This window comes from Chiloscyllium plagiosum, unplaced genomic scaffold (genome assembly GCF_037043375.1).
Source record: "Chiloscyllium plagiosum isolate Xiang-an unplaced genomic scaffold, Cpla_swu_hap1 HiC_scaffold_53X, whole genome shotgun sequence".
NCBI classification, from domain to species: Eukaryota; Metazoa; Chordata; class Chondrichthyes; order Orectolobiformes; family Hemiscylliidae; genus Chiloscyllium; species Chiloscyllium plagiosum.
In genome coordinates, this window is record NW_028270191.1 from 15,146,262 (window position 1) to 15,173,043 (window position 26,782).

The 26,782-nt window shown below is 43.6% G+C and overlaps 1 protein-coding gene across 3 annotated transcripts in view; it reads left to right on the forward strand.

Moving 5' to 3' along the window:
* Positions 1-26,782, forward strand: part of LOC122543361 (STE20/SPS1-related proline-alanine-rich protein kinase-like) — a 128,546-nt gene that overhangs the window by 83,563 nt on the left and 18,201 nt on the right. For 2 of the 3 annotated variants that reach the window (XM_043681985.2, XM_087985458.1), the window contains 5 exons: positions 11,995-12,062; positions 12,561-12,613; positions 13,344-13,412; positions 13,503-13,567; positions 21,816-23,270. In XM_043681985.2, coding sequence (XP_043537920.1) covers positions 11,995-12,062; positions 12,561-12,613; positions 13,344-13,412; positions 13,503-13,567; positions 21,816-21,887 — 327 coding nt within the window. In that variant the 3' untranslated portion in view covers positions 21,888-23,270. Of the gene's footprint in view, positions 1-11,994; positions 12,063-12,560; positions 12,614-13,343; positions 13,413-13,502; positions 13,568-21,815; positions 23,271-26,782 lie in introns of those variants that run through there. The other variant, XM_087985457.1, reaches the window with a different exon arrangement.

The window sequence follows — 26,782 nt, forward strand, 5'->3', positions numbered from 1 at the left end:
CAAACTTTTATCTATCCACCTCCATAACTAGCGCTCCTCAAACATTCCAGACGATTCCCAATGCCACTCACCTGTATTCTGCTGACACGCCCCCCACAGATCCCACTGTCACCATCCCCACCCCCCAGAACCCTGAGGGGTACACCCTGAGGGCTCATGACTCTACCCCCATTCCCCCCACCACCACACCCACTCCAGTTACAGGCTCCGTCCCTACTCCCAGCTCCACACCCACACCAGATCCCAGCTCCCAGCCCTGCCGAGTTTTCACCATCCCTCCAGACCTCCCCCTCACTGAGGACGAACGATCAGTCTTCATCTCCCTCCACCCACACATCAATGAATTTAATACATGCCGTGACGTCGAACACTTCTTCCGCCGCCTCCGCCTCCGAGCTTACTTTTACAATCAGAACTCCTGCCCACCTTCCAAGGACCCCTTCGCCGGGACATTAACCGCCTCAACTTGTCTACCCCCCTCCCCCACCCCAACCTCTCACCCTCACAATGCACAGCCCTCCACTCCCTCTGCTCCAATCCCGACCTCACCATCAAGCCAGCAGATAAAGGGGGTGCAGTGGTAGTCTGGCGCACTGACCTCTATACCGCTGAAGCCAGACAGCAACTCGAGGACACCTCCTCCTACTACCCCCTCGACCATGACCCATCACCAAACCATCATCTCCCAGACCATACAGAACCTCATCACCTCAGGAGATCTCCCACCCACAGCTTCCAACCTCATCGTCTGGGAACCCCGCACTGCCTGGCTCTACCTCCTTCCCAAGATCCACAAGCCTGACCACCCTGGCCGACCCATTGTCTCAGCATGCTCCTGCCCCACTGAACTCATCTCTACCTACCTCAACACTGTCCTAACCCCCCTAGTCCAGGAACTCCCCACATACGTTCGAGACACCACCCATGACCTCCACCTCCTCTAAGACGTCTGTTTCCCCGGCCACCAACGCCTCACCTTCACCATGGATATCCAGTCCCTCTACACCTCCATCCGCCATGACCAGAGCCTCCAAGCCCACCGTTTCTTCCTCTCCCAAGGTCCCCAACAGTACCCTTCCACCGACACTCTCATTCATTTGGCCGGACTGGTCTTCACCCTTAACAATTACTCCTTTGAATCCTCCCACTTCCTCCAGACCAAAGGGGTAGCCATGGGCACCCGTATGGGCCCCAGCTATGCCTGTCTCTTTGTTGGCTACGTAGAACAGTCCATCTTTCATAATTACACCGGCACCACTCCCCACCTCTTCTTCCGCTACAATGATGACTGCATTGGCGCCACCTCATGCTCCCGCGAGAAGGTTGAGCAATTCATCAACTTCACCAACACATTCCACCCCAACCTTAAATTCACCTGGACCATCTCTGACACCTCCCTCCCCTTCCTGGACCTCTCCATCTCCATTAATGACGACCGACTTGACACCGCCATTTTTTACAAACCCACTGACTCGCACAACTACCTGAATTACACCTCTTCCCAACCTACCTCCTGCAAAAATGCCATCCTGTATTCTCAATTCCTCCGCCTCTGCCGTATCTGCTCCCAGGAGGACCAGTTCCACCACAGAAAACACCAGATGGCCTCCTTCTTTAGAGACCGCAATTTCCCTTCCCACGTGGTTAAAGATGCTCTCCTACGCATCTCGTCCACATCCCGCACCTCTGCTCTCAGACCCCACCCCTCCAACCGTAACAAGGACAGAACGCCCCTGGTGCTCACCTTCCACCCTACAATCCTTCGCATAAACCAAATCATCCACCGACATTTCCGCCACCTCCAAACGGACCCCACCACCAGGGATATTTGTCACTCCCCACCCCTTTCCGCCTTCCACAAAGACTGTTCCCTCCATGACTACCTGGTCAGATCCACGCCCCACCCCCCACCCCCAACAACCCACCCTCCCGTCCTAGCACCTTCCCCTGCCAACGCAGAAATTGCAAAACCTACGCCCACACCTCCTCCCTCACCTCCATCCAAGGCCCTAAAGGAGCCTTCCACATCCATCAAAGTTTTACCTGCACATCCACCAATATCATTTATTGTATCTGTTGCTCCCGATGCGATCTCCTCTACATTGGGGAGACTGGATGCCTCCTAGCAGAGCACTTTAGGGAACATCTCTGGGACACCCGCACCAATCAACCACACCACCCTGTAGCCCAACATTTCAACTCCCCCTCCCACTCCGCCGAGGACATGGAGGTCCTAGGCCTCCTTCGCCGCCGCTCCCTCACCACTCGACGCTTGGAGGAAGAACACCTCATCTTCCACCTTGGAACACTTCAACCCCAGGGCATCAATGTGGACTTCAACAGTTTCCTCATTTCCCCTTCCCCCACCTCACCCCAGTTCCAAACTTTCAGCTCAGCACTGTCCCCATGACCTGTCCTACCTGCCTATCTTCTTTTCCACCTATCCATTCCACCCTCCTCCCTGACGTATCACCTCCATCCCCACCCCTATCCACCCATTGTACTCTTTGCTACCTTCCCCCACCCTCTTCCCTGACCTATCACCTCCATCCCCACCCCCACTCACCTACTGTACTCTACGCTACTTTCTCCCCACCCCCACCCTCCTCTCATTTATCTCTCCACCCTTTAGGCACTCTGCCTGTATTCCTGATGAAGAGCTTTTGCCCAAAACGTCGATTTTCCTGCTCCTCGGATGCTGCCTGCACTGCTGTGCTTTTCCAGCACCAATAATCCAGAATCTGGTTTCCAGCATCTGCCGTCATTGTTTTTACCTAAATTATAGGGGATCGACGCAGGCTGGGAGACTAGAACTGATGTGAGCCATGACCAGCCTCTCGAAGCACTTCATGATTTTTGGTGGTCAGAGCCATTGGATAGTAGTCATTAAGGCACGTTGCATGTGCTTTCTTAGGTACTGGGATGATGGTGGCCTTCTTGAAACAGGTGGCGACTTCGGCTTGCAGAGGGAGAGGTTGAAGATGTCAGTGACTACCTCTGCCAGTTGGTCCGTACAGGACAAACGGACCCCACCACCAGGGATATAATTCCCTCCCCACCCCTTTCTGCTTTCCGCAAAGACCGTTATCTCCGTGACTACCTGGTCAGGTCTACGTCCCCCCCCCACCCAACAACCCACCCTCCCTTCCTGGCACCTTCCCCTGCCACCGCAGGAACTGTAAAACCTATGCCCACACCTCCTCCCTCACCTCCATCCAAGGCCCTAAAGGAGCCTTCCAAATCTATCAAAGTTTTACCTGCACGTCCACCAATATCGTTTATTGTATCCATTGCTCCCGATGTGGTCTCCTCTACATTGGGGAGACTGGACGCCTCCTCGCAGAGTGCTTTAGGGAACATCTCCGGGACACCCGCACCAATCAATCACACTGCCCTGTGGCCCAACATTTCAACTCCCCCTCCCACTCAGCCGAGGACATGCAGGTCCTGGGCCACCTCCACTGCTGCTCCCTCACCACCCGACGCCTGGAGGAAGAATGCCTCATCTTCGGCCTCAGAACACTTCAACCCCAGGGCATCAATGTGGACTTCAACAGTTTCCTCATTTCCCCTTCCCCCACCTCACCCCAGTTCCAACCTTCCAGCTCAGCACTGTCCCCATGACTTGTCCTACCTGCCTATCTCCTTTTCCACCTATCCACTCCACCCTCCTCCCTGACCTATCACCTTCATCCCCACCCCATTCACCTATGTACTCTATGCTACATTCTCCCCACCCCCATTTATCTCTCCATTCTGCAGACATCCTGCCTCTGTTCCTGATGAAAGGTATTTGCCCAAAACATCGATTTTCCTGTGCGTGGGATGCTGCCTGACCTGCTGTGCTTTTCCAGCACCACTCTAATCTGGTCTGTACAGAATCTCAGTGCACAGCCGGAGACTGTGTCCAGGCCAGTCACTTTCCCTGGGTTGACTCCTAGGCTGACCAAACTGACGTCAACAGCAGTGAGTGTGGGCACAGGTATGTCCGAGGCTGTCGGGGCAGGTGACACTATGCCACTGGCATTCTGCTCGAACCAGGCATAGAAAGTGTTGAGCTCATTAGGGAGGGATGTGTCTTTGCCCTCTATCTTGCTCTGCTTCATTTTGTATCCTGTTATGTTAGTTAGGCCTTGCCACAGGCAATGGGTTTCTGTTTGGTTGGTTTGGGCCTCTAACTCGGTCCAGTACTGCCTCTTGGCATCCCTGATGGCTTTGTGGAGGTCACCTCAGGATTTTCTATATAGGTCTGGGTCATCCGACTTTGAATGCTGCGTGTCTGGTCTTCAGTAAGGTGTGGATTTCCCGGTTTATCCAAGGTTTCTGATTGGGGAACGCCCGGATTGACCTCTTTGGTACACAGACCTCCATGCATTTGCTAATGAAGTCTGTGATGGCAGCGGCATACTTGTCTAGGTTTTCTGCTGACTACTTGAATATGATCCAGTCCACTGATTCCAAGCAGTCCCAGAGACAGTCTTCCACTGCCTTGGACCAGCATTGTACTTTTTGTGGAGGATCCTCCCATTTTAGCATAAGCTGGGAAGAAGAACACAGCATTATGATCTGATTTTCCAAAGTGTGGGTGGAGGATGGAGCGGTAGGGGTCTTTGTTGGTTTTGTAGCAGTGGTCCAGGATGTTCGGTCCTCTGGTGGGATAGGAGATGTGTTGGTGCTACTTTGGCAGCACCCTCTTGAGGTTGGCTTAGTTGAAGTCACTGGCCATGATGAATAAGGCCTCAGGGAATTTTGTCTCTAGAGTGTTTGTGGCAGTGTAAATTTCGTCCAGGGCATTCTTCACATCCGCATGAGGTGGTATGTAGACTACGGTGAACTCTCGCGGCAGATAGTAGGGACAGCATTTTACTGTATTCTAGGTCTGGGGAGTAATGGCTCATCAGCCAAGTTTCTGGTATTGAGACTAGCTCTAATGCAATGTGAGGTACGTCGGGTTCCAAAAGATCAATTGTGTTAGGGGATTCTGTAATCCGAGGTACAGACAGAGGTTTCTGTGGCCAGCAGCGAAAAATCAGAATAGTGTGTTGCTTCCCTGGTGCCAGGATCAAGGATGTCTCAGAGAGGATGGAGGATATTCTCACGGGGGAGAGGGGCCAGCAGGAGGTTATTGTCCACATTGGAACCAACGACATTGGAAGGGAAAAGGTTGAGATTCTGAAGGGAGATTACAGAGAGTTAGGCAGAAATTTAAAAAGGAGGTCCTCAAGGGTAGTAATATCTGGATTACTCCCAGTGCTACGAGCTAGTGAGGGCAGGAATAGGAGAATAGAGCAGATGAATGTATGGCTGAGGAGCTGGTGTACGGGAGAAGGATTCACTATTTGGGATCATTGGAATCTCTTTTGGCGAAGAAATGACCAGTACAAGAAGGACAGATTGCACCTAAATTGGAAGGGGACTAATATACTGGCAGGGAAATTTGCTAGAACTGTTCAGGAGGATTTAAACTAGTAAGGTGGGGTGGTGGGACCCAGGGAGATAGTGAGGAAAGAGATCAATCTGAGACTGGTACAGCTGAGAACAGAAGCGAGTCAAACAGTCAGGGCAGGCAGGGACAAGGTAGGACGAATAAATTAAACTGCTTTTATTTCAATGCAAGGGGCCTAACAGGGAAGGCAGATGAACACAGGGCATGGTTAGGAACATAGGACTGGGATATCATAACAATTACAGAAACATGGCTCAAGGATGGGCAGGACTGGCAGCTTAAGGTTCCAGGATAAAAATGCTACAGGAAGGATAGAAAGGGAGGCAAGAGAGGAGGGAGGTGGCATTTTTGATAAGGGATAGCATTACAGATGTACTGAGGGAGGATATTTCCGGAAATACATCCAGGGAAGTGATTTGGGCGGAACTGAGAAATAAGAAAGGGATGATAACTTTATTGGGATTGTATTATAGACCCCCTAATAGTCAGGGGGTAATCGAGAAACAAACTTGTAAGGAGATCTCAGCTATCTGTAAGAATAATAGGGTGATTATGGTAGGGGATTTTAACTTTCCAAACATAGACTGGGACTGCCATAGTGTTAAGGGTTTAGATGGAGAGGAATTTGTTAAGTGTGTACAAGAAAATTTTCTGATTCAGTATGTGGATGTACCTACTAGAGAAGGTGCAAAACCTGACCTACTCTTGGGAAATAAGGCAAGGCAGGTGACTGAGGTGTCAGTGGGGGAGCACTTTGGGGCCAGCGACCATAATTCTATTCGTTTTAAAATAGTGATGGAAAAGGATAGACCAGATCTAAAAGTTGAAGTTCTAAATTGGAGAAAGGCCAATTTTGATGGTATTAGGCCAGAACTTTCAAAAGCTGATTGGAGGCAGATGTTGGCAGGTAAAGGGACGGCTGGAAAATGGGAAGCCTTCAGAAATGAGATTACAGAGAAAGTATATTCCTGTCAGGGTGAAAGGAAGGGCTGGTAGGTATAGGGAATGCTGGATGACTAAAGAAATTGAGGGTTTGGTTAAGAAAAAGAAGGAAGCCTATGTAAGGTATAAACAGGATAGATCAAGGGAATCCTTAGAACAGTATAAAGGAAGTAGGAGTATACTTAAGAGGGAAATCAGGACGGGCAAAAAGGGGACATGAGATAGCTTTGGCAAATAGAGTTCAGGAGAATCCAAAGGGTTTTTGCAAATACATTAGGGACAAAAGGGTAACTAGGGAGAGAATAGGGCGCCTCAAAGATCAGCAAGGTGGCCTTTGTGTGGATCCGCAGAAAATGGGGGAGATACTAAACGAGTACTTTGCATCAGTATTTACTGTGGAAAAGGATATGGAAGATATAGAAAGTAGCGAAATAGATAATGACACCTTGCAAAATGTCCATATTACAGAGGAGGAAGTGCTGGATGTCTTAAAATGCATAAAGGTGAATAAATCCCCAGGACCTGATCAGGTGTACCCTAGAACACTGTGGGAAGCTAGGGAAGTGATTGCTGGGCCTCTTGTTGAAATATTTGTATCATCAATAGTCACAGATGAGGTGCCGGAAGACTGGAGGTTGGCTAACGTGGTGCCACTGCTTAAGAAGGGTGGTAAGGACAAGCCAGGGAACTATAGACCAGTGAGCCTGACCTCGGTGGTGGGCAAGTTGTTGGAGGGAATCCTGAGGGACAGGATGTACACGTATTTGGAAAGGCAAGGAATGATTAGGGATAGTCAACATGTCTCTGTGTGGGAAATCATGTCTCACAAACTTGATTGAGTTTTTTGAAGAAGTAACAAAGAGGATTGATGAGGGCAGAACGGTAGATGTGATCTATATGGACATCAGTAAGGTTCCCCATGGGAGACTGATTAGCAAGGTTAGATCTCATGGAATACAGGGAGAACTAGCCATTTGGATACAGAACTGGCTCAAAGGTAGAAGACAGAGGGTGGTGGTGGAGGGTTGTTTTTCAGACTGGAGGTCTGTGACCAGTGGAGTGCTAGGGCCTCTACTTTTTGTCATTTACATAAATGATTTGGATGTGAGCATAAGAGGTACAGTTAGTAAGTTTGCAGATAACACCAACATTGGAGATGTAGTGAACAGCTAAGGTGGTTACCTCAGATTACAATAGAATCTTGATCAGATGGGCCAATGGGCTGAGAAGTGGCAGATGGAGTTTAATTCAGATAAATGCGAGGTGCTGCATTTTGGGAAAGCAAATCTTAGCAGGACTTATACACTTAATGGTAAGGTCCTTGGGAGTGTTGCTGAACAAAGAGACCTTGGAGTGCAGGTTCATAGCTCCTTGAAAGTGGAGTCGCAGGTAGATAGGATAGTGAAGAAGGCGTTTGGTATGCTTTCTTTTATTGGTCAGAGTATTGAGTACAGGAGTTGCGAGGTCATGTTGTGGCTGCACAGTACATTGGTTAGGCCACTGTTGGAATATTGCATACAATTCTGGTCTCCTTCCTATCGGAAAGATGTTGTGAAACTTGAAAGGGTTCAGAAAAGATTTACAAGGATGTTGCTAGGGTTGGAGGATTTGAGCTAAAGGGAGAGGCTGAACAGGCTGGGGCTATTTTCCCTGGAGTGTCGGAGGCTGAGAGGTGACCTTATGGAGGTTTACAAAATTATGAGGGGCATGGATAGGATAAATAGACAAAGAATTTTCCCTGGGCTGGGGGAGTCCAGAACTAGAGGGTATAGGTTTAAGGTGAGAGGGGAAACATATAAAAGGGACGTGAGTGGCAACGTTTTCACACAGAGGGTGGTACGTGTATGGAATGAGCTGCCAGAGGATGTGGTGGAGGCTGGTACAATTGCAACAGTTAAAAGGCATTTGAATTGGTATATGAATAGGAAGGGTTTGGAGGGATATGGGCCGGGTGCTGGCAGGTGGGGCTGGATTGGGTTGGGATATCTGGTCGGCATGGAGGGGTTGGACTGAAGGGTCTGTTTCTATGCTGTACGTCTCTATGACTCAATGACTCTATCAGTGTTGCTGGATACCTGGCAGGTGAAGTATAATGTGTATACATGTGAATTTATCCACTTTGGTAGCAAAAACAGGAAAGAAAATTATTATCTGCATGGTGATAGTTTGGGAAAAAAGGAGGTGCAACAAGACCTGGGTGTCCTCATACACCAGTTGCTGAATGTAAGCCTGCAGGTACAGCAGGAGGTGAAGAGGGTAAATGGCCTTCATTGCAAGAGGATTTGAGTAGATGAACAGGGATGTCTTGCTGCAATTGTCCAGTGCCTTGGTGAGACCACACCTAAAGTATGGTGTGCATTTTTGGTCTTTTTATCTGAGGAAGGATATCCTGGGTCTGGAGGGAGTGCTGTTGGATGAATCAAACAAAAGTAGTCTCGATAGTTTAATGCTGACCCTCTGTCCCAGTTTTATAGCTGTTGTTCACCTTGAACTTCCACATTTGTTGACTGGAAACCATGCTATAGCTTTACTTTCAAGGTGAGTGAGGTTTGAGTGCTGGGAGGGTTTAAACTCTGTATCAGATGAATGACTCTTTCGTTCAGTTGCATCATGATCTCAAAAACGTTCAGGTGAACCACTTTGAAAGACCAACAGTTTGTCACATTGCCAGCAAGTGGGGCAAGGGCTGGTAGGACATTGAAACCTCGGGTTTAACTGCATTTTCTTCCCACCCAGGTCTACCTCTGGAGCTACTGTCTTACGAGAAAGTTTTGCTAAAATCATCAATGTTATACATTGCATACCCTCCACTTCCAGAGTAATGCACAAAGGTTATACCACTTCCTGAGTTCAGCAAAGAGATCACTGCATCTCATTCAAAAGACATCCAATTGGCACCCTGATGCCTCATCAGTAAAGTCACCCTCAACAGTCCAGACAGGTCCCAGGTCTATATGGTCAGCTGGACTATATAACTAATTTGAACACTTCTGTTAAGGGCTGGAAGCTTAGTCATCAGTGGTGTTTTGACAATTGCTGGAAGCATGGATGTTGGGCGAGAACTGAATTGGGACCTGGAGGTGACACTCTTCACTGCCAGAAATCTCCCAGAATTAGAGATTCAAGTAATGAAGGAGAATAAGGAGTTGATGGAAAATTGTATTAGTATGAAGGTTATATGAGAGAAATTAATGGGGCTGAATTGATAATCATTTTCCAAAATGCTTTAGATTCTGGAATGATTCCTGCAGATTGGAACCTTGTATCTAGTATTCCCACCATTTTTTTTAAAAAAGCAGCAAGGGAAGAAAAACAGGGAACTCCACACCCATCAGCTTTCCATCAGAAGTAGGGAAAATGCTCGAATCTATCATAAAGGACGTGATAAATGGACACATGGAGAAAAAATATTTTGTTGGGCATAATCAGTATTAGATTTGATTTGATTGAAAATCCGGTTTGGTCCATTTGGAGGTTTTTGAGGATGTCACTAATAAAGTTGATAAAGGAGAGTTAATGGATGTAGTATATTTGGATTTTCAGAAGGCTTTTGATCAGACCCCCCCCCCCCCAACAGGAGGTTGGTTAGCAAAATTAAAGCATGTGGCACAGGAGGTAATGTATTGGCATGGATTAATGATTGTTTAAAAAATAGAAAACAGAGTAGGAATGAGTGGGTTATTCTTGCACTGGCAGAATGACTAGTGGGGTATCTCAAAGATGTGTTCTTGGGCCCCAGCTGTTCACATTATATATCAATGATTTGGACATGGAGATCTAATGTAATATTTGCAGGTGGCACAAAGCTAGACAAGGAATGTGTGTTATGAAGAGGATTTTACAGGCTTAGTGATTGAACAAAAAAATTTGTCAAATAGAATATAATGTGGAAAAAATATAACATTGTCCACGCTGGTAGGAGAAATAGATGTGTAGAATATTTCTTAAATGATTAGGAGGTTGGAAAGTGTAGATGTGCAAAGGGACCTAGGTGTCCTTGTTGATAAGTCACTGAAGGTTAACATGCAGGTGTAGCAAGCTATTACAAAGGTTAATGGAATGTTAGTCTTCATTGTAAGAGGATTTGAGTATACCACGAGTGACATCTTGCTTTAAATTGTATAGGAGCTGGAGGACTGTGTGCAATTCTGGTCTCTTTATCTCAAGGAATATTATTGCCATAGGTGGAGTGCAACCAAGGTTTACCAGAATTGTCCCAAGGCGGCAGGATTGGTCTATAAAGAGAGATTAGGCAAACTGGGCTTAATTTTGCAACAGTCTTGGAAAATTAGAAGTGTTCTCATTGAAATCTACAAAATACATGAAGGGATAGACCGGTTAAATGCCTGGGTGGGGAGTCTAGAACCAGGGGGCACAAGTTAAAATGAGGGTGGCATTTAAGACTGGGATGAGGAGTAATTCTATAACTGAAAGTTGTGAATCTTTGGAATTTTCTATCTGAGAAAGCTGTGGGAACTTAGTCTTTGAGTATGCTTAAAGTGTAGGTTGATAAGTTTTGATTACCAGTGGCAAAAATTGGTATGGAGAGAGTGTGGATAAAAGGCGTTGAAATATTTGATCAGGCCATGATTGTATTAAATGGAGGAACAGGCTCAATGGGTTGAATGCCTACTCCTGTTCCTATGTTAGGTAGCCTGCCAACATTAACTTTCAAGGTAGACAAGCAGAAGGCTGAAAGAACACAGCAAGCCAGGCAGCATCAGGAGGTGGAGAAGTCAATGTTTCGAAACGTCAACTTCTCCACTTCCTGATGCTGCCTGGCTTGCTGTGTTCTTCCAGCTTCCTGCCTGTCGACCTTGGATTCCAGCATCTTAGTTCTTTTGTCTCTCATGCAACCTTCAAGGACAGGAAATTGAAGAGTGACTCCAACAAAGGTGTCAACATCTTACAATCACAAAAGAGATAAAGACCCTGCTATTAAATATAGATACACTTTCCAGCAATGACTCCAGATTTATTTCAGATGCACTTCACAGCAGCCAGAGGCAAACAGAACAAACGTATATGTCTGTCAAACCTCATACTAATACTAACTGAAAAGTACAAATAATACTTAAAACAATTTGTTGGGATAACAATAGTGAAGACCCAGAGCCTTCCATATCTTAGGGCAATCCTGCTGACATGAGATCAGCTGTAGTCCCTCAGGACCCTGACATATTCACAATACATTTTATACCATGTTGTTATTATTAACAAGCTTGTGCCCCTGGAGAAATGCGACAATATAACTGGGGATATACAGATAAATCCGACACTAAGGACCTGTTATGTGAACCTATGGATTAGTGATCATTAATGATAATAAAAGGATGACATCTTTCTGGGGTGCAGTTGATGATGATGGGTTCAGAGATTTTGTTACCGATCCCATGTTGTTTTCAATTATCTTTTTTGGGATTCAGAACATTGCCAAAAGATAAGTGCCCTTACATGGTGAGCCAAATGGGACATTGTTGCAATGATTTTCCAAACTGTCTTTAGTAACTTGTAGAAGCTAGCAGAGCGGCCCTCTCTGAAGCTTAGGATTTGACAAAGACATTTAATATTATTCCAACTCTCTTTAACATTTATGCTTTTGACAGGAACAATCAGAAAGTCCATCTCATCTAAGTAATGAAGATAGTTCTGTCCATCTAGTCCTGCGACTACGGTAAGGAGAATTCAACCTCAACTAAATCTTGTGGAAAGTTTTTTTGTACACACTGACCATTTGAATGAAGTAAGCTGTGCTGATAATAGGTGATCTGGTCACTGTGCACTTCAGATCAGTACAAGTAGCAAACATGCTTAGCTAACGCATCCCTGTGAAGACGTCCAATAGAGCAACTAAACAAGGCATCCTGATTTTAGTTACTGGGAGAGAAGCTGCTATCAGAGTCACTGTCATGGAGAAAGATTGGTGACTGTGAAGGGCCAGACAACCCAGTCCTCTTAGATGAGGTACAGGGGAAATGTTCATCTAAGGGTGGGCAGCACTGATAGGAAATTGGAAAATGAGACTGAGTGGAGGAGGGGCAGATTTTCATAACTCGGAGTTTTCAAACTCTGAAGGAAGTTTTCCATTAGTAAAAAATAATTTTAGAACTGAAGATGGTAATCCAGGTGCTGTGTCACAATTTCTGTATTAACTGTTTTAATGTTTACACAGGAATTTACGAAGGGAGCTAAATGATATCAGATTTGAGTTCACTCCAGGAAGGGGTAAGTTTGGATGATATTTATTAAATTCTGATCTATCAGAACATTAGACTTCCAAATCATTGAGATTTTAGTGGTTGGTTGTAAAATGGCAGAGACCAAACCCAAGTCACCCTTTATATTGTCTTGGTTAGAAATGGGGCATGTGTCCTGAAATCCAACTGGAAATGGATGACTAACCAAATAGTTGAGAGTAAAGGAGGGCAACTGTTCCTTTAAAAAGCTGCAGTGGGTGTTCTGCACTATAATGAACATGGACAAGGACAGTACATTTATTGACTGTTAAGTTTAAGATCAGACTGTGTCGCCCTGATCAGTATTAATGATTATGGGCAGCACGGTGACTCAGTGGTTAGCACGGCTGCCTCACAATGCCAGGGACCTGGATTCTATTCCAGACTTGGGCGACTGTGCAAAGTCCACACAGACATTCTCCTCGTGTCTGCAGGGGCTCCCCCCGGGTGCTCTGGTTTTGTTCCACAGTCCAAAGATGTGCAGGTTAAGTGAATTGGCCATGCTAAATAGCCCATAGTGTTCAGGGATGTGCAGGCTAGGTGGATTAGCCATGGGAAATGTAGGGTTATAGAGATAGGGTAAGGTGGTGGGTCTGAGTGGGATGCTGTTTGGAGGGTCAGTGCAGACTCAATGGGCTGAACGGCCTCTTTCTGCACTGTAGAGATTCTATGATTATACTAATTCCACACAAAACTGATTTTAAATACCTGACCCTTAGACTCTGCGGTTGGTGTTTCTCAGGAGCTCGTCTCTGCTGGTTTGGTAGACGAGTTTGACATGATGGTTGGTAAGTTGCAGCACCGTTTATATTCAAATATTGGCTGATACAATGTCCTTTTACCTACCCTGACAACCTTCTTTTCTGTTGTTTCATTAGTAGCCAACAACCTGCAGAGACTAATAGATGATCCTCATTCAAACAGGAGCCTCACATTCAGACTGGTAAGAGAACCCAAACGCTCTCTACAAACTTCTCAGATGTTCAAATATTTAAAGAACTGTACACAGGTAGTTGCATGAAAGTTCATGAATTTGTGACATCTGATTGTTTTTCCTATCTCTTCGATAGGTTTATCATTTTAAAATTGGATAATTATTTTCCATCCATTCGCTCATTTACCTTGGCTCACAAATGTTTTGGTGTCTGGTTGCCGTCCACTTTGTGGGGCGATCTGGGGCAATTTATTTTGTTAAACGTACTGTATAAACAAGATGTTGCTTGAATGTAATGTTGTCCTCAAGTGTTAATGGGCTTCTTGCAGCCTGTATTGATAGAAAGCCCTTTTACCATCACCTTGATACGGACACCTTAATTGGAATGAGAGGCTACTGACTGGCTGGGAGGATCAGAACTGGGATGATCAGGCAGCCTTAATCCTGTCTGAATCATTCCTGATGAAGGGCTTATGCCCGAAATGTCGACTCTCCTGCTTCTCAGATGCTGACTGATCTGCTGTGCTTTTCCAGTGCCACACTTTCCGATTCTGACTCTCCAGCATCTGCAGTCCTTGCTTCCTCTCAATCCAGTCTGCAGGCAGCCTGAGACACAAAACAACGTTTCACAATCTCACTGGGGAGTCACAGCTAGCTGATGTGGGAATGGGGGAAGAAACATGATTTTGATATGATGTAGGTACTTTTCTGAGCTTAGGGTCAAGATGTGCTGTTGGGCAGAGGAGGGAGAGGTTCATTATGCTGTATAATTTAATTGCTACAACTGATCTAGAAATGCTTCTTGATATAAGTGGGCACTTATTTCCTCCTCTTCTTGTGGCTAATGAACACCTCACTCATCTAAGCCAACACAGACCAAGGATCAAGAAGGGAGACATAAATCAGGAAACTATAGGTCAGTTAGCCAAATATCCATTATTGGGAAAATGCTAGAATCCATAATTAAGGAAGTAGTAGCAGGATGTAGTCAGTCAGAGTCTAAATGGATTTATGAAAAGGAAATAGTGCTTGATAAACTTATCCTAGTTCTTTGAGGATATGGCAAGAAAGCAGGATTGTCAGAGTAACAGAAAACAGAGTTGGATTCTGTGTTTAATTTTCAGATTGGCAAACTATTACAACATATATTAATATCTTGAATGAAGTGTCTGAGTGATTTGTAGCCAAATTTGCCGATGGATAGGAAATCAAGTTGTGAGGAGGATACAAAGGATCTTGCAAACGGATTTAGATAGAATAAGGGAGTGGGTAAATATTTGGCAGTGAGAGTAGAAAAGTAGGATATGATTTAACTGGAGAGAGACTGCAGACTGCCGCAATACAGAGGGATCTGGATGTCCTTGTACATGCATCACAAAAGTGAATGTGCAGGTCCAGTTAGCAACTTGAATGCTATTCTTCATAGCAAAGGGGATGAGGAATGGAAAACAAAAATAGTGAAGACTCGCTCCAACTTTGTAGGCATTGTTAAGGGAGATTTTACTGAAATTTAGATGAGATGCGATCATATTGAAATTTAAAGATTCTGAGGGTGCTTGACAGGGTAGACACTGAAAATTGTTTCCAATTTGGGAGTGGTGAAAATGAGGCACAGTTTAAAAATAAGGAGTCTCCCATTTAAGATTGAGATGGGAGGAATTTCTTTTTCAGGATTATGAATCTTTTAGAATTCTCTACTCCCAGAGAGCAGTGGAAGCTAGGTCATTGAGTATACAGATGGCTGAGTTAGATTTTAGAAATGTAGTGAGGTTAAGGGAAATGGAGAATGGGCAGGAAAGGATTAAGGCCATAAGCATATCAGCCATGATCTTACTGAATGATCAGGTTCAAGGGACAAAAAGGTCGACTTTTGCTCCTGTTACTTACGTCGTAGAGTCATGGAGTCATACAGCATGGAAATAGACTCCTTGGCGCAACTCGTCTGTGCTGACCAAACATCCCAATCTGACCTAGTCCCATTTGCTAGCATTTGACCCGTATCCCTCTAAACCCTTCCTATTCATATATCCATCCAGATGCCTTTTAAATGCTGCCTTCACTATTTGCTCTGGCAGTTTGTTCCATGCACGCACCACCCTCTGTGAAAAAAATTACCCCTCGAGTCCTGTTTGAATCTTTCCCCTCTCATCTTAAACCTATGTCCTCTACTTTTGGACTCACCTACCCTAGGAAAAAAGACCTTGGGTATTCGCCCTATCCATGTCCCTCATGATTTTATAAACCTTTATGAAGGACACCTCTCAGCCTCTGACACTCCAGGGGGAAAAAACCTCAGCCTACTCAGCCTCTCTTTTATCACTCAACCCTTTCAGTCCTGGCCAACATCCTTGTAACTCTTTTCTGCACTCTTTTTTAACTACATCCTTCCTTGTAGAATGTAATATTCTACAAGTGGTCTCACCAATGTCCTATACAGCCGAAACATGACATCCCAATTCCTCTGCTCAATGTTCTGACCAATAAAGCAAAGCGTACCAAACACTTCCTTTACCATTCTGTCTATCTGCGACTCGACTTTCAAGAAAATATGCACCTGCACCCCAGGTCTCTTTGTTCAGCAACACTCCCAGGACCTTACCATTAAGTGTGTAAGTCCTAACCTGATTTGCTTTTCCAAAATGCAGCAGCTCACATTAATCTAAATTAAACTCCATTTGCCACTCCTCATCCTCATCAAGGTTCCACTGTACTCTGAGATAATCTTCACTGTCCACCACACCACCAGTTTTGGTGTCATTTGCAAATTTACTAACTGTGTCTCCTATGTTCAATCCATATCATTTATATAAATGATAACAAGTAGTGGACCCAGCACCGATCCTTGTGGTACACCACTGGTCACAGGCTTTCAGTCTGAATAGCAACCCTCCACCACCACACTCTGTGTCTCCGATCTTCAAGGTAATTTTGTATCCAGTTGGCTAGCTCCCGCTGGATCCTCTGAAATCTAACTTTACTAATCAGTCTACTATGTGGAACCTCGTCGAACACTTTGCTTGAGTCCACATAGACAATGTCTACCACACTGCCTTCATCAATCTTCTTTGTCACCTCTTCAGAAAACCCAGTCAAGTTAATGAGGCATGGTTTGCCATGCACAAAGTCACGTTGACTGTCCCTGATCAGCCCTCGCCTTTCCAAATGCATATAAATCCTGTCCCCTCCAACAACTTGCTCACCACTGACATAAGGCTCACCGGTCTGTAGTTCCTTGGCTTTTCCTTACAGCCTTTCTTAAATAACGACACCACATTAGCCAACCTCCAGTCTTCTGGCTGTCACCCATGGCAGTCCGTGACACAAATATTTCAGCAAGAGACCCAGCAATTTCTTCCCTAGCTTCCCATAAAGTGCTGGGAAACACTGATAGGGTCCTGAGGATTTATCTGTCTTTATGTATTTTAAGATCTTCAGCACCACTCCTCTGTAATATGAACTCTTTTCAAGACATTATTATTTATTTTCCCAGTTTCCCTCGCTTCCATTGTCCTTCTCCACAGTAAATACTGACACGAAATATTTGTTTATTATCTCACCCAGCTCCTGTGGTTCCACAGATAGGCGGTCACACTGATCTTTAAGGGGCCCTATTCTTTTCCTAGTTACTCCTTTGCCCTTAATGTACTTATAGAATCTCTTTGGATTCTTCTTAACACTGTTTGCCAAAGCTATCTCACTTTGCCTTTTCACCCTCCTGATTTCCCTCTTAAGGATACTCCTACTGCCCTTGTACTCTGCTGGGATTCAGTCAATCCCAGCTGTCTATACTGGTCATATGCCTCCTTTTTCTTGACCAGAGCCTCAATTTCTCCAGTCATCCAGCATTCCCTACACCTACCAGCCTTACCCTTTGCACTAATGGGAACATACTGTTTGTGAACTCCTGTTATCTCATTTTTGAAGGCCTTCCAATTTCCAAACATCCCTTTACCTGTGAGTAGTCTCCCCCAATCAAAGAACCAAGAGAAGTGCAGCCTTCCAAGCCTGTGCCGATCATCATGCTCTAACTAAACTGAAAAATCTTCTGTCCTTATTAGATCCATATCCCTCTATTATCTCCTTCATGTAATCACCCAGATGCTTCTTAAATGTCACAATGTGCCTGCTCCCACCACCTTTTCTGGCAGTGTGTTCGAGACTACTACCACTCTCTGCATGAAAAACTTCTCGTGCACACCTCCCTTAAACTTTTCCCCTCTCACCTTGAACCTGTGACCCCTTGTAACGTTCCTGTCTAATACTGTCAAAATTGGCCTTACTCTAATTTAGAGTTTTACCTTTTTGATCCGGTCTATCCTTTTCCATAACTATCTTAAAACTAATAGCATTATAATCACTGGTTCCCAAAGTGCTCCCCCACTGACACCTCAATCACTTGTCCTGCCTTATTTTCCAACAGAAAGTCAAGTATTGCTCGTTCTCCAGTCAGTACATCCACATATTGAATAAGAAAGTATTCTTGTACACATTTTACAAGCCCTTAGTGTTATGACAGTCCCAGTTTATGTTTGGAAAGTTAAATCCATTACTATTACCATCCTATTATTCTTACAGATATCTGAGATCTCCTTATATATTTGCTTCTCAATTTCCCACTGACTATTGCTGGGCCTATAATACAATCCCAACAAGCTCTTGAACATTGGGTCTTCCTGTTCTACTACGTGATCCATCACATCATCTGATGCATTTATTTACTAATGCGGATGCTGTTACTTTTCTTTAAGGTTGAAGTTGATATTTTCAATTAAGGGAACGGAGGATATGAGCAGTATGTAGAAAAGTGAAGCTAATTTGGAAGAATCTTCATGATCTAATCTTTTGCCAGAGCAGGCATGAGGGGTTATATCACTTACTGTCCATTCTAAGCCATAACAGGAATTCTGCTCATTTTACTGGTTTGTGTACTTCTTAACCATTTTAACCTTCAAATTCTTTAGTGTTTGAGAAACTTCTATGTGATCTCATTAGTATTCCAAGATTGTAAAATGTCCTCTGCTTAAAGTCATTTGAGAATGGTCTGATCTTATCATTTCAGAATACTTTTACTTTAACTTGAAAATTGTATGATTTGAATGAAGTTGTTTAATCAGTAACTCTGAGCTTTACTTTTCTCTCGGGATAACACACAGCTCATGATCATGAGTATCACTCATACAAAGCCAGCAATTTGAAACTTCTGGGCGACACAGATCAGGAGAAGTGGTTGGAAGAGAGAGAGGACCAACAGCGTGTGGGCTTCAGTAAAGGCATTCTGGGCAGCAGATTTCAGTCAATGTAGCAACAACTTCAATTCAGAGCAGGGCAAGGACCACATTACTAGTAGCTGTGCAGGTGACCGTGATGATGAACAGTTAAATGAGTTCCCTCCAGACTGGAGCTGGAGGTATTTACAACATCTCAGTTTGCCATCCACTGTTGCATGAGGGAGGCTACTGGGATCCTCTATGCAATGAGAGCTGAATACATTTCATTTTTCTCCTGATCAGAGAAGCAGGCAGTGTAAGCATGCAGCTTCACTTTCAGCTTTACCTGTGCAGGGTTCCATAAAATATGCACATATCAATTTGCTGGCACAGTATGTGGAAAGTCTGCCCTATATGAGAATCAATAGGGATTCCAATTCTTCATGTGTGACCCTGGCCAGAGAATCAGGAAGGCCATCACTCAATATCTTGGCAGCAGGTAAATACCTGCATTCTGAAGTAGTCCTCTGTGCCAACTGCATTTTGAATCACTGCAGCAAACTGAAGGTTGGTAATTGCATGACAAAACTATCCACTGACCACATGCTGTTATACAAAATGATACAGAAGACCATTGATATGCTGAAACAACATTTATGCAGTCTGCACCACTGTGAAGGAGCTCTATACAGTTTGATAGAGCAGCAGATTTGCTGCATGCTGCACAACCGTACCATCATGAGAGGACAGCCCTTGCCACCAGCTATACCGGATGAGGAGGAAGAGAAGTGAAGCAACCAAGACATCTGCTTTCTGGCTGGGTTGGTGAAAGATGTATCCAAATGTGATACCAGTAAATATAATGCCAATTTCCCATTCGTCAAGAGTCCCATACCTTATCTTCTTCTCTCTCACTGAACATCACAGTGACCACTTGGTCACAATGCAAAACCAAAACCTATGGCAAAATACACATATCAACCTTGTGCATTCCCTTTAGTGTCTGTCTGCTGTGCTTTTACTTGTCTTATTGTTCCTACACAGTGGCTTTAAGCATGACTGATGGAAAGACGCTAAATTTCAAAAGAGGTGACTGCACATGGTCTTATAGAATGCCTTTGATGGGCTTTGGTCCTAAAAGGCTGTGGCTTGCAGCATCTTGGTAGAATTAATGCTATCTTCCGGAGGAAGCACAGTAGGTTTGTGCTGTGTGGAGCCACTCCCACAGTTTGAGGTGGCTTTTGCATACTAATCCACAGCCACAATGGCAGCAATCTGAGCTTTTGCTGCAGGACGCAGAAGTTGTGTGACTGCTGCTGGTATTGTAGTGAAAGTTGAGATTTAGACTATTAGATACTGTATCATAGCTGGCTGCACAAGTGTCCAGATGAAACTGGCTATCATTTCCATTCTGAAATGATGGGTTTATAAATTCTGCGCAAAATACTGTGCCTCCTCTCTGCTCTTCGATATTGATCACTGGCTTTCTTGCAGGCTTCCCAACGCATTAAGCATTTTTGTTTTGCATACTTAATAACATCCCTCCATAGGTTGGCCCATCACACATTGGTGAGCTGGCATCTGTGCTCTAGCTGCAGACTCCTTGTGCCCAGTGTCTCATCACATGGAAGTCCTGCCTCTGTGCTATCCCCTAAGCTGCATAGTTATCTGAGCTCATAGGTGCAAGTGTGAATGTACATTATAATGCTGCGTATTCATCTTGCTGTTCTTCCACACCTGACCAGATTGCACTCTTTGGTATCCGAAAGAGAAATTGCACAGGATAAAGTTGCAATGTGGTATGGTTGATAATGTAAGAAATACAATTTGTAAATTGGAAGAGAATTAAGTTTATGGGCATGTGGGACACATGGTGTGAGGGGGTCAGGCATGAGGATACTGTCATACTTTATCATTGGGCACCATCTCAGTGATGAGTAGTCTGTTAATGGTGAGCATCATCACCTTGCCAGGTGCAACATGTAGGTGTGCCTGTCCCTTCCAATTTGCTTGTGTTGCCTTCTGTTGCATACCACCTTGTTCTGCAAACTCAGGGAATGTGTGGGGCCGTGATTAGGAGGGTAGTGCTCGTGTCCCAGCTATTCACAGTTTATACTAATTACCTGGATATGGGGATGAAATGCAATACGTTGTGGTTTGCAGAGGACACAACTTGGGGGCAGCGTCGGTTCTAAGGATGATATGACAATGTCTTAAGGGGATTTGGAGATGCAAAATGAGTATATTTCAACTGCCAAGTTTTTGCATACTGTGAAATGTTATCCACTTTGGTAGACAAAAATAAAGGAGTATTTCTTAAGTGACGAGAGGCTGGGAAGTGTCAAATTTCAAAGATCTACTCTTATTTCTTATGTTAGTAATTGTTGACAGGTGAGGAAAATTGAGTGGTGTCCAAGATTAGAGTTGCATTTGTAAGGATACGACCTTTGAAGATGCATTCACTGACTTTTGCAACTCTTGTTAGAATATTGAACTTCTTGCAGCACTATGGGCTTGACTCCTAGAATTGATATCTACAGTTATCTGTTCTCCGCTGCCTATGAATACAGGCCATCTCTCCTCCTTTCCACCTCCTCCACCCACGGCTCTAGTGCAACCCGCTTTCTATAATTAAAGATTGTTTTCTATTTCACAGGTCAGATTTATTTCCTGTCCCTGCTCAAGCCACACCTTTTCTTTTAAGAGGTACAGGCTAGATTTAACTGGGATTACAAAGTTACAATTTTGAGCCCTCTGCTCATGTGTGCAGCCAATGAACAGTGTAGCTAGTGTTGGCTGTATGCAGCAGTTATTTTTAAAGGAGCAGACAACAGAAATTGATTTGCTCCCTGCATTGTTTTTAACGAGCACTAGTTAATCATGTATCGTGGTCCCCTTGCCCTTTTTCAAGGATTCTCCAATTTGTCTGCTAATATAACCACTGCCCTATAGTTCCATTTGGCATCTGCTGACCAATCAAGATATAAAACTAAATAACTGAAAGGAATTCCAGCTGGATGCTTACTCTTTCCCCCTCATTCTCCTCACAGGTCTCTGGCTGTGAGGGCTACAGCCCAGATGAAACCAAACTCATTGGATTTGCACAGCTCAGCATAAGATGACGATTCTCCTCAGCAACTGGTACCAAAGAATTCTGGGACGCCTCTCGATCAACACGACCTGAACCTCCTTTGCCCCTCCCTGAGAGCACTTTATACATGCTGTTCAATTATCATGCTTCTAGTCCCCTGCATCATATCAAATACTGTAGTAGTAATAGTTAAATATTCAAAGGATTTTCAAAGATTGCCAAATTACCTGGCACGCGAATCAGCTCCAGTATCTTAACCACGTACAATGGATTTGTGCCTCCTTGAATAGAGCAAAGTGTCTTAATTCAATTCTAGATTATAACAAAAAAAACATTTTAACTCCCTATCCATTGCAGCCTAAGTTTAATGTCTGAAGGTAAGAAACCAGAATAAGGTTTCAAAATGAGAATGCACTCACTCCATTTCATTTAGATTAATTGTCATTTAATTACAAAGACTAGTGTCATCTTTACTTCTCTTCTAGTCCTGTTAAGTATTGGCAGTCAAAAAGTGTTAATTGTGCTGAATTTTCCTTAGTAGATATATCTTGCAGTACCACTGGTATTAAGTTGTACTGCATTTACAACAATAAGACAGTTTAGAACAGCTCATTCTTTCTTGTATCATAGGAACTTTTCATCGGCAATTAAAATAGGGGAAAAAAATCAGTCAGTGACATAAGATTAAAGAGCTTCTAGTAGGGGTATAGTAAACAGACTAGTTGCTGCAGCAGTGGGGTTTGGAAGGATGATTATCAGTGAGTCCTCTACCAAATAAATCCTAAGGTTGGAGTCCTATCAGTGATTTGTTACAAAAGAGGCTACTTTGGATTACTTTCTCATGTCACTTTAACATGTTATCTATGAGATTTTCTTTGCAATCTGAATTTAAAGCCCCTGATACAAGATCATGAGGATTAAAGAGTAACTTGGTTTGGACAAGAATCCACAGTACATATTGCCTGAACTGGACAGAAGAGTAATATGAAAACCAGTAATTATGTACAATAAGGAGATATGAAATCAGAAATGTGGTTCTTAAGTACTCTTGAGCCCATTGGGTTTAGAATCATAGGGGATCTACCTGGATTTAAGGACATTTCCTACCTCCTTTCAGATTTTGTTATGTGGTTGAGTGACAAAGGAAATTTTGAAAATCTAGAATTAATTTGGAATTTAATGGATTACATATTTACATATGAGTTTGCCTCAATGTGTTTCAGCACCTGTGGTTGGTGAGTGAAAGGAGTATTTCCAGTACCAATCTAGTGTGCATCTTGGTGAGTGTCAAGGGTGATAAGATGTCGGAGGAGATGTATTGGGGGCAGAATGTATTTTTCTTCACTGTTTAAAAGATTATTAATAATGTAGATACGATCTATATTTTTTTAAACAAAATGGGACAGGGGTTGGAAAGTTAAGGAAATACAGAGGTTATAAACCCTGGAGAGATGAATGATGAACCTAATCCAGAACTTGTTTGGTATTCCCAAAGTGAAGCACATCCAGATTGTGATGTCATATGTTTCCTTGACTATTTTGTCTTGGCTCTCACCCAGACATGGTCCATATGCCAATAGTGATAGGCTCACCAAAGCATAAAACTATAGGACTCTCCCAGGCAAGTACCAACTTTCTGAATTTGCACAACTCATGTTTAATATATTTAAATGAAATGATACTTCAGGTACACCATGATAAGGGAAGGTCAAGGCTCCTTGGATGACTTCAATATGTGGAAGCAAAATTTGCTGAATGAAACTTTGATCTGGAAATTCATGTGATCTCTACATCAGAACTCTCTGGTTTTATACTGTGATGTATAAATCCATCCTATGTACATTGAAATGATGAAATAGGTGGGTTTATTCACAAATCATCCATCTTGATTCTTGCTGGGAGTTTAATTGTAGAACTAGTTGGGGTAGAGAGGTAGTTGGTGCAGCTGGGGCAAGAAATGGGTACTATTCATTTTGGTGGAAGTAGTGAGCAGATCACCTCCAAAACTGAAGATTGATGTGATGTGAACCATAGTTCCTCGATTTTCCAGACCTATGTTTTGTACGCCCACTATGTCAGACTAACAAGAAATCATAGCTATGAAATTAAACCTAGAAGTTGTAAAGAACATAACTATACAATTGTGACTAGTATATGGACTTCTCCTGTTTCAAAGTACTTCTGAATAGTTACAAATTCTACAAAGCTGCAGGACAAGTCATTGGTTAAGCAGTCAAATTAACCACAAATTATGATAGCAGCCCTGCTAGAAATAGAATGAAAACTCATTTTATTTTGGTATGGATGTCTGGAAGGGTCAAGTACATGGCCTCTAGCTAGTGACCATTTACATGTTAATGAATATCTCCATAATGTTCTCTGTAGGATAATAGCCCAGACACACAAAGCAAGAATGCTCCCAGGATACACCAAAATTTGCATGCAAATTAATACTGTATACCATTTCCTTCCTAACCTATCAATGTTATGAATAAGCTGACTGTTGTGAAGCAAGTACTGCACTCAACAGTAAGAGACATATTTCAAATGAATAAGAAACACTATCCATTGCTACTTGTATGTGCAATTCACCAAATGAGATCAGAATTTTAATCAACCTCCCCAAATACAGGAACTGAATTACAAATGCACACTGAGACCTTCACCTCTACAGAAATGAATAGAATCTGTCCCCGAGGCTGTGCTATTTGCAGTTTGTCTGGATCAGTCTGATGCAATTACTGGAGGCACACTGGTGGTGGAACAGGGAAGTACATCATTCCAAAGCACGTTTTCATTTGTGGGAGTAGTTGTTGTGTGCATGCATGGGGTTGAGACAAGGAGTGGATAGATTAAATTATATACGGTCACTCAATACAGCACTACTATTTTCTCAGCATTATGTATTTGTAAGTTCATAGAGTGTAGTTCAGAAGTGGTCTTAGTGCATGAAGTGGTACAATATGCCAGGTATCATTGGCAGTTGATGTGGGCAAAGAGGATGACGGTCATACTCTACTTCACAGCTGTGTTTAGGATAGTCAGTATAGTCTAAGATTGGGACAGTTCCTTCAGACCCAAAGAATAAATGATAAAATGGTTGGCTGTAAGGTTACCACCTGTCCTGTTTTAAGCCAGGTACCTAGAAATTAAAGATATAAACCGCTAACAAGCAGCCCACTTTTTTTTTTGATTATTAGATTAGATTACTTACAGTGTGGAAACAGGCCCTTCGGCCCAACAAGTCCACACCGACCTGCCGAAGCACAACCCACCCATACCCCTTCACCTAACACTATGGGCAATTTAGCACAGCCAATTCACCTGACATGCACATCTTTGGACTGTGGGAGGAAGCCGGAGCACCCGGAGGAAACCCATGCAGACATGGGGAGAACGTGCAAACTCCACACAGTCACCCGAGGTGGGAATTGAATCCGGGTCTCTGGCGCTGTAAGGCAGCAGTGCTAACCACTGTGCCACCGTACCGCCCACACGGTGATTTTGTGATCAGCATTGTTTTAACACCGGCATTAACATGTTCTGTTAATATTGGTAGTGACCTTTCAGGAAACCTGGGTGCAAAAGGAATGAAGAGATTAATTTCCTGTGTATATTGCTGTGTTAGGGTCAGCGTGGAAACAATTACAGATAATTAAGGTTAATTTATGGATAATTCCTCAGCAGCATAGCAAATCTCAAACTCAAGTCACAGTCCCACAGCTACCTGGCATTATTCTAATTATTTAGCAACCCTAAATAATGATTTTTGGGATCTCTGAAGCTGGAAGGGAAGTTCCACTCAGTAACCATTAAGTGCACAAATGAGGAAAGTGCCTTACATTATTGCTTTCCATGAAGGATATACTTGGTATTAGATATGTATGAAGCATTGTAAGGATTAGCATACGGGTTTCAGTGTATTAATGCTGCTGTTATTTACATCCCATAGTTATTGGAGATACTGTATTCTCATGAAAGACTGCAAAAATTGTTACTAATATTTTATTTAAAATGTCCTTGACAAGAATGTGAGAAATTGAGAGGATTCAACCATTTGCAAGTGGTTTTTTGTTCTTAGACGTTTTACAATATGCCATAACCATTTATCACACTAATGTAAAAGCTCTTACTATGGCAGTGACATGTGCAGCTGTTTTTAAATCAATGTATTTAGTCTTCCATTTTACAAACACTTACAGAAACTATGGTAGATACATGAGCAGTATGAAACTAATGGTTCTGGACTAGTGTTCTTCAAACCTAAATCACAGCAAGGGCAGAGGTATTTTATAGAATAGGTGAGGTTTGCAGGTTTTGTGAAGGCAGCACAAAAACACTTATGGAGGAGTAATAGTCCCTGCTGGTATTAAAGCTTGCCTTGTAGAAATAGCCTTTTAGGGGAATTAAACTTGTACGTCATTAATTCAATCTTGCATACTTCAGTCCTGGTATCAATTCCTGCCAGTTATGATGATAAAGTTGTACCTGGATTGGAAAAAGCCAGTTAGGATAAAACCACCAAATCAATCTCCTCCAATCTAGAGTTTGATTATTCTCTCTGTTCCACTCTTGACTATTTTATTCCTTTATGGGATATGAGTGATGCTAGCAAGGCCAGCATTTATTGCCTTGCTTTAACCACCCTCTGAAGTGGCTGAGAGACTCCATTCAAAATAATTAAGTGTCAACCACATTGCTGTGGGTTTGAAGTTACATATAAGCCAGACCAAGAAAGGACAGCAGATTTCTTTCCTCAAAAGACATTAGTGAACCAGACAGAAATTTACAAGTGTAGTTTCATGGTCATCATCAAGACTAGCTTCATATTCCAAATTTATTTTTAAAATCCCACCAGCTACCATGGATGGATCTGAATCCACAGTTCGAGAACATTAGCCTGGTCCTCTGGATTCCTCATCCGGT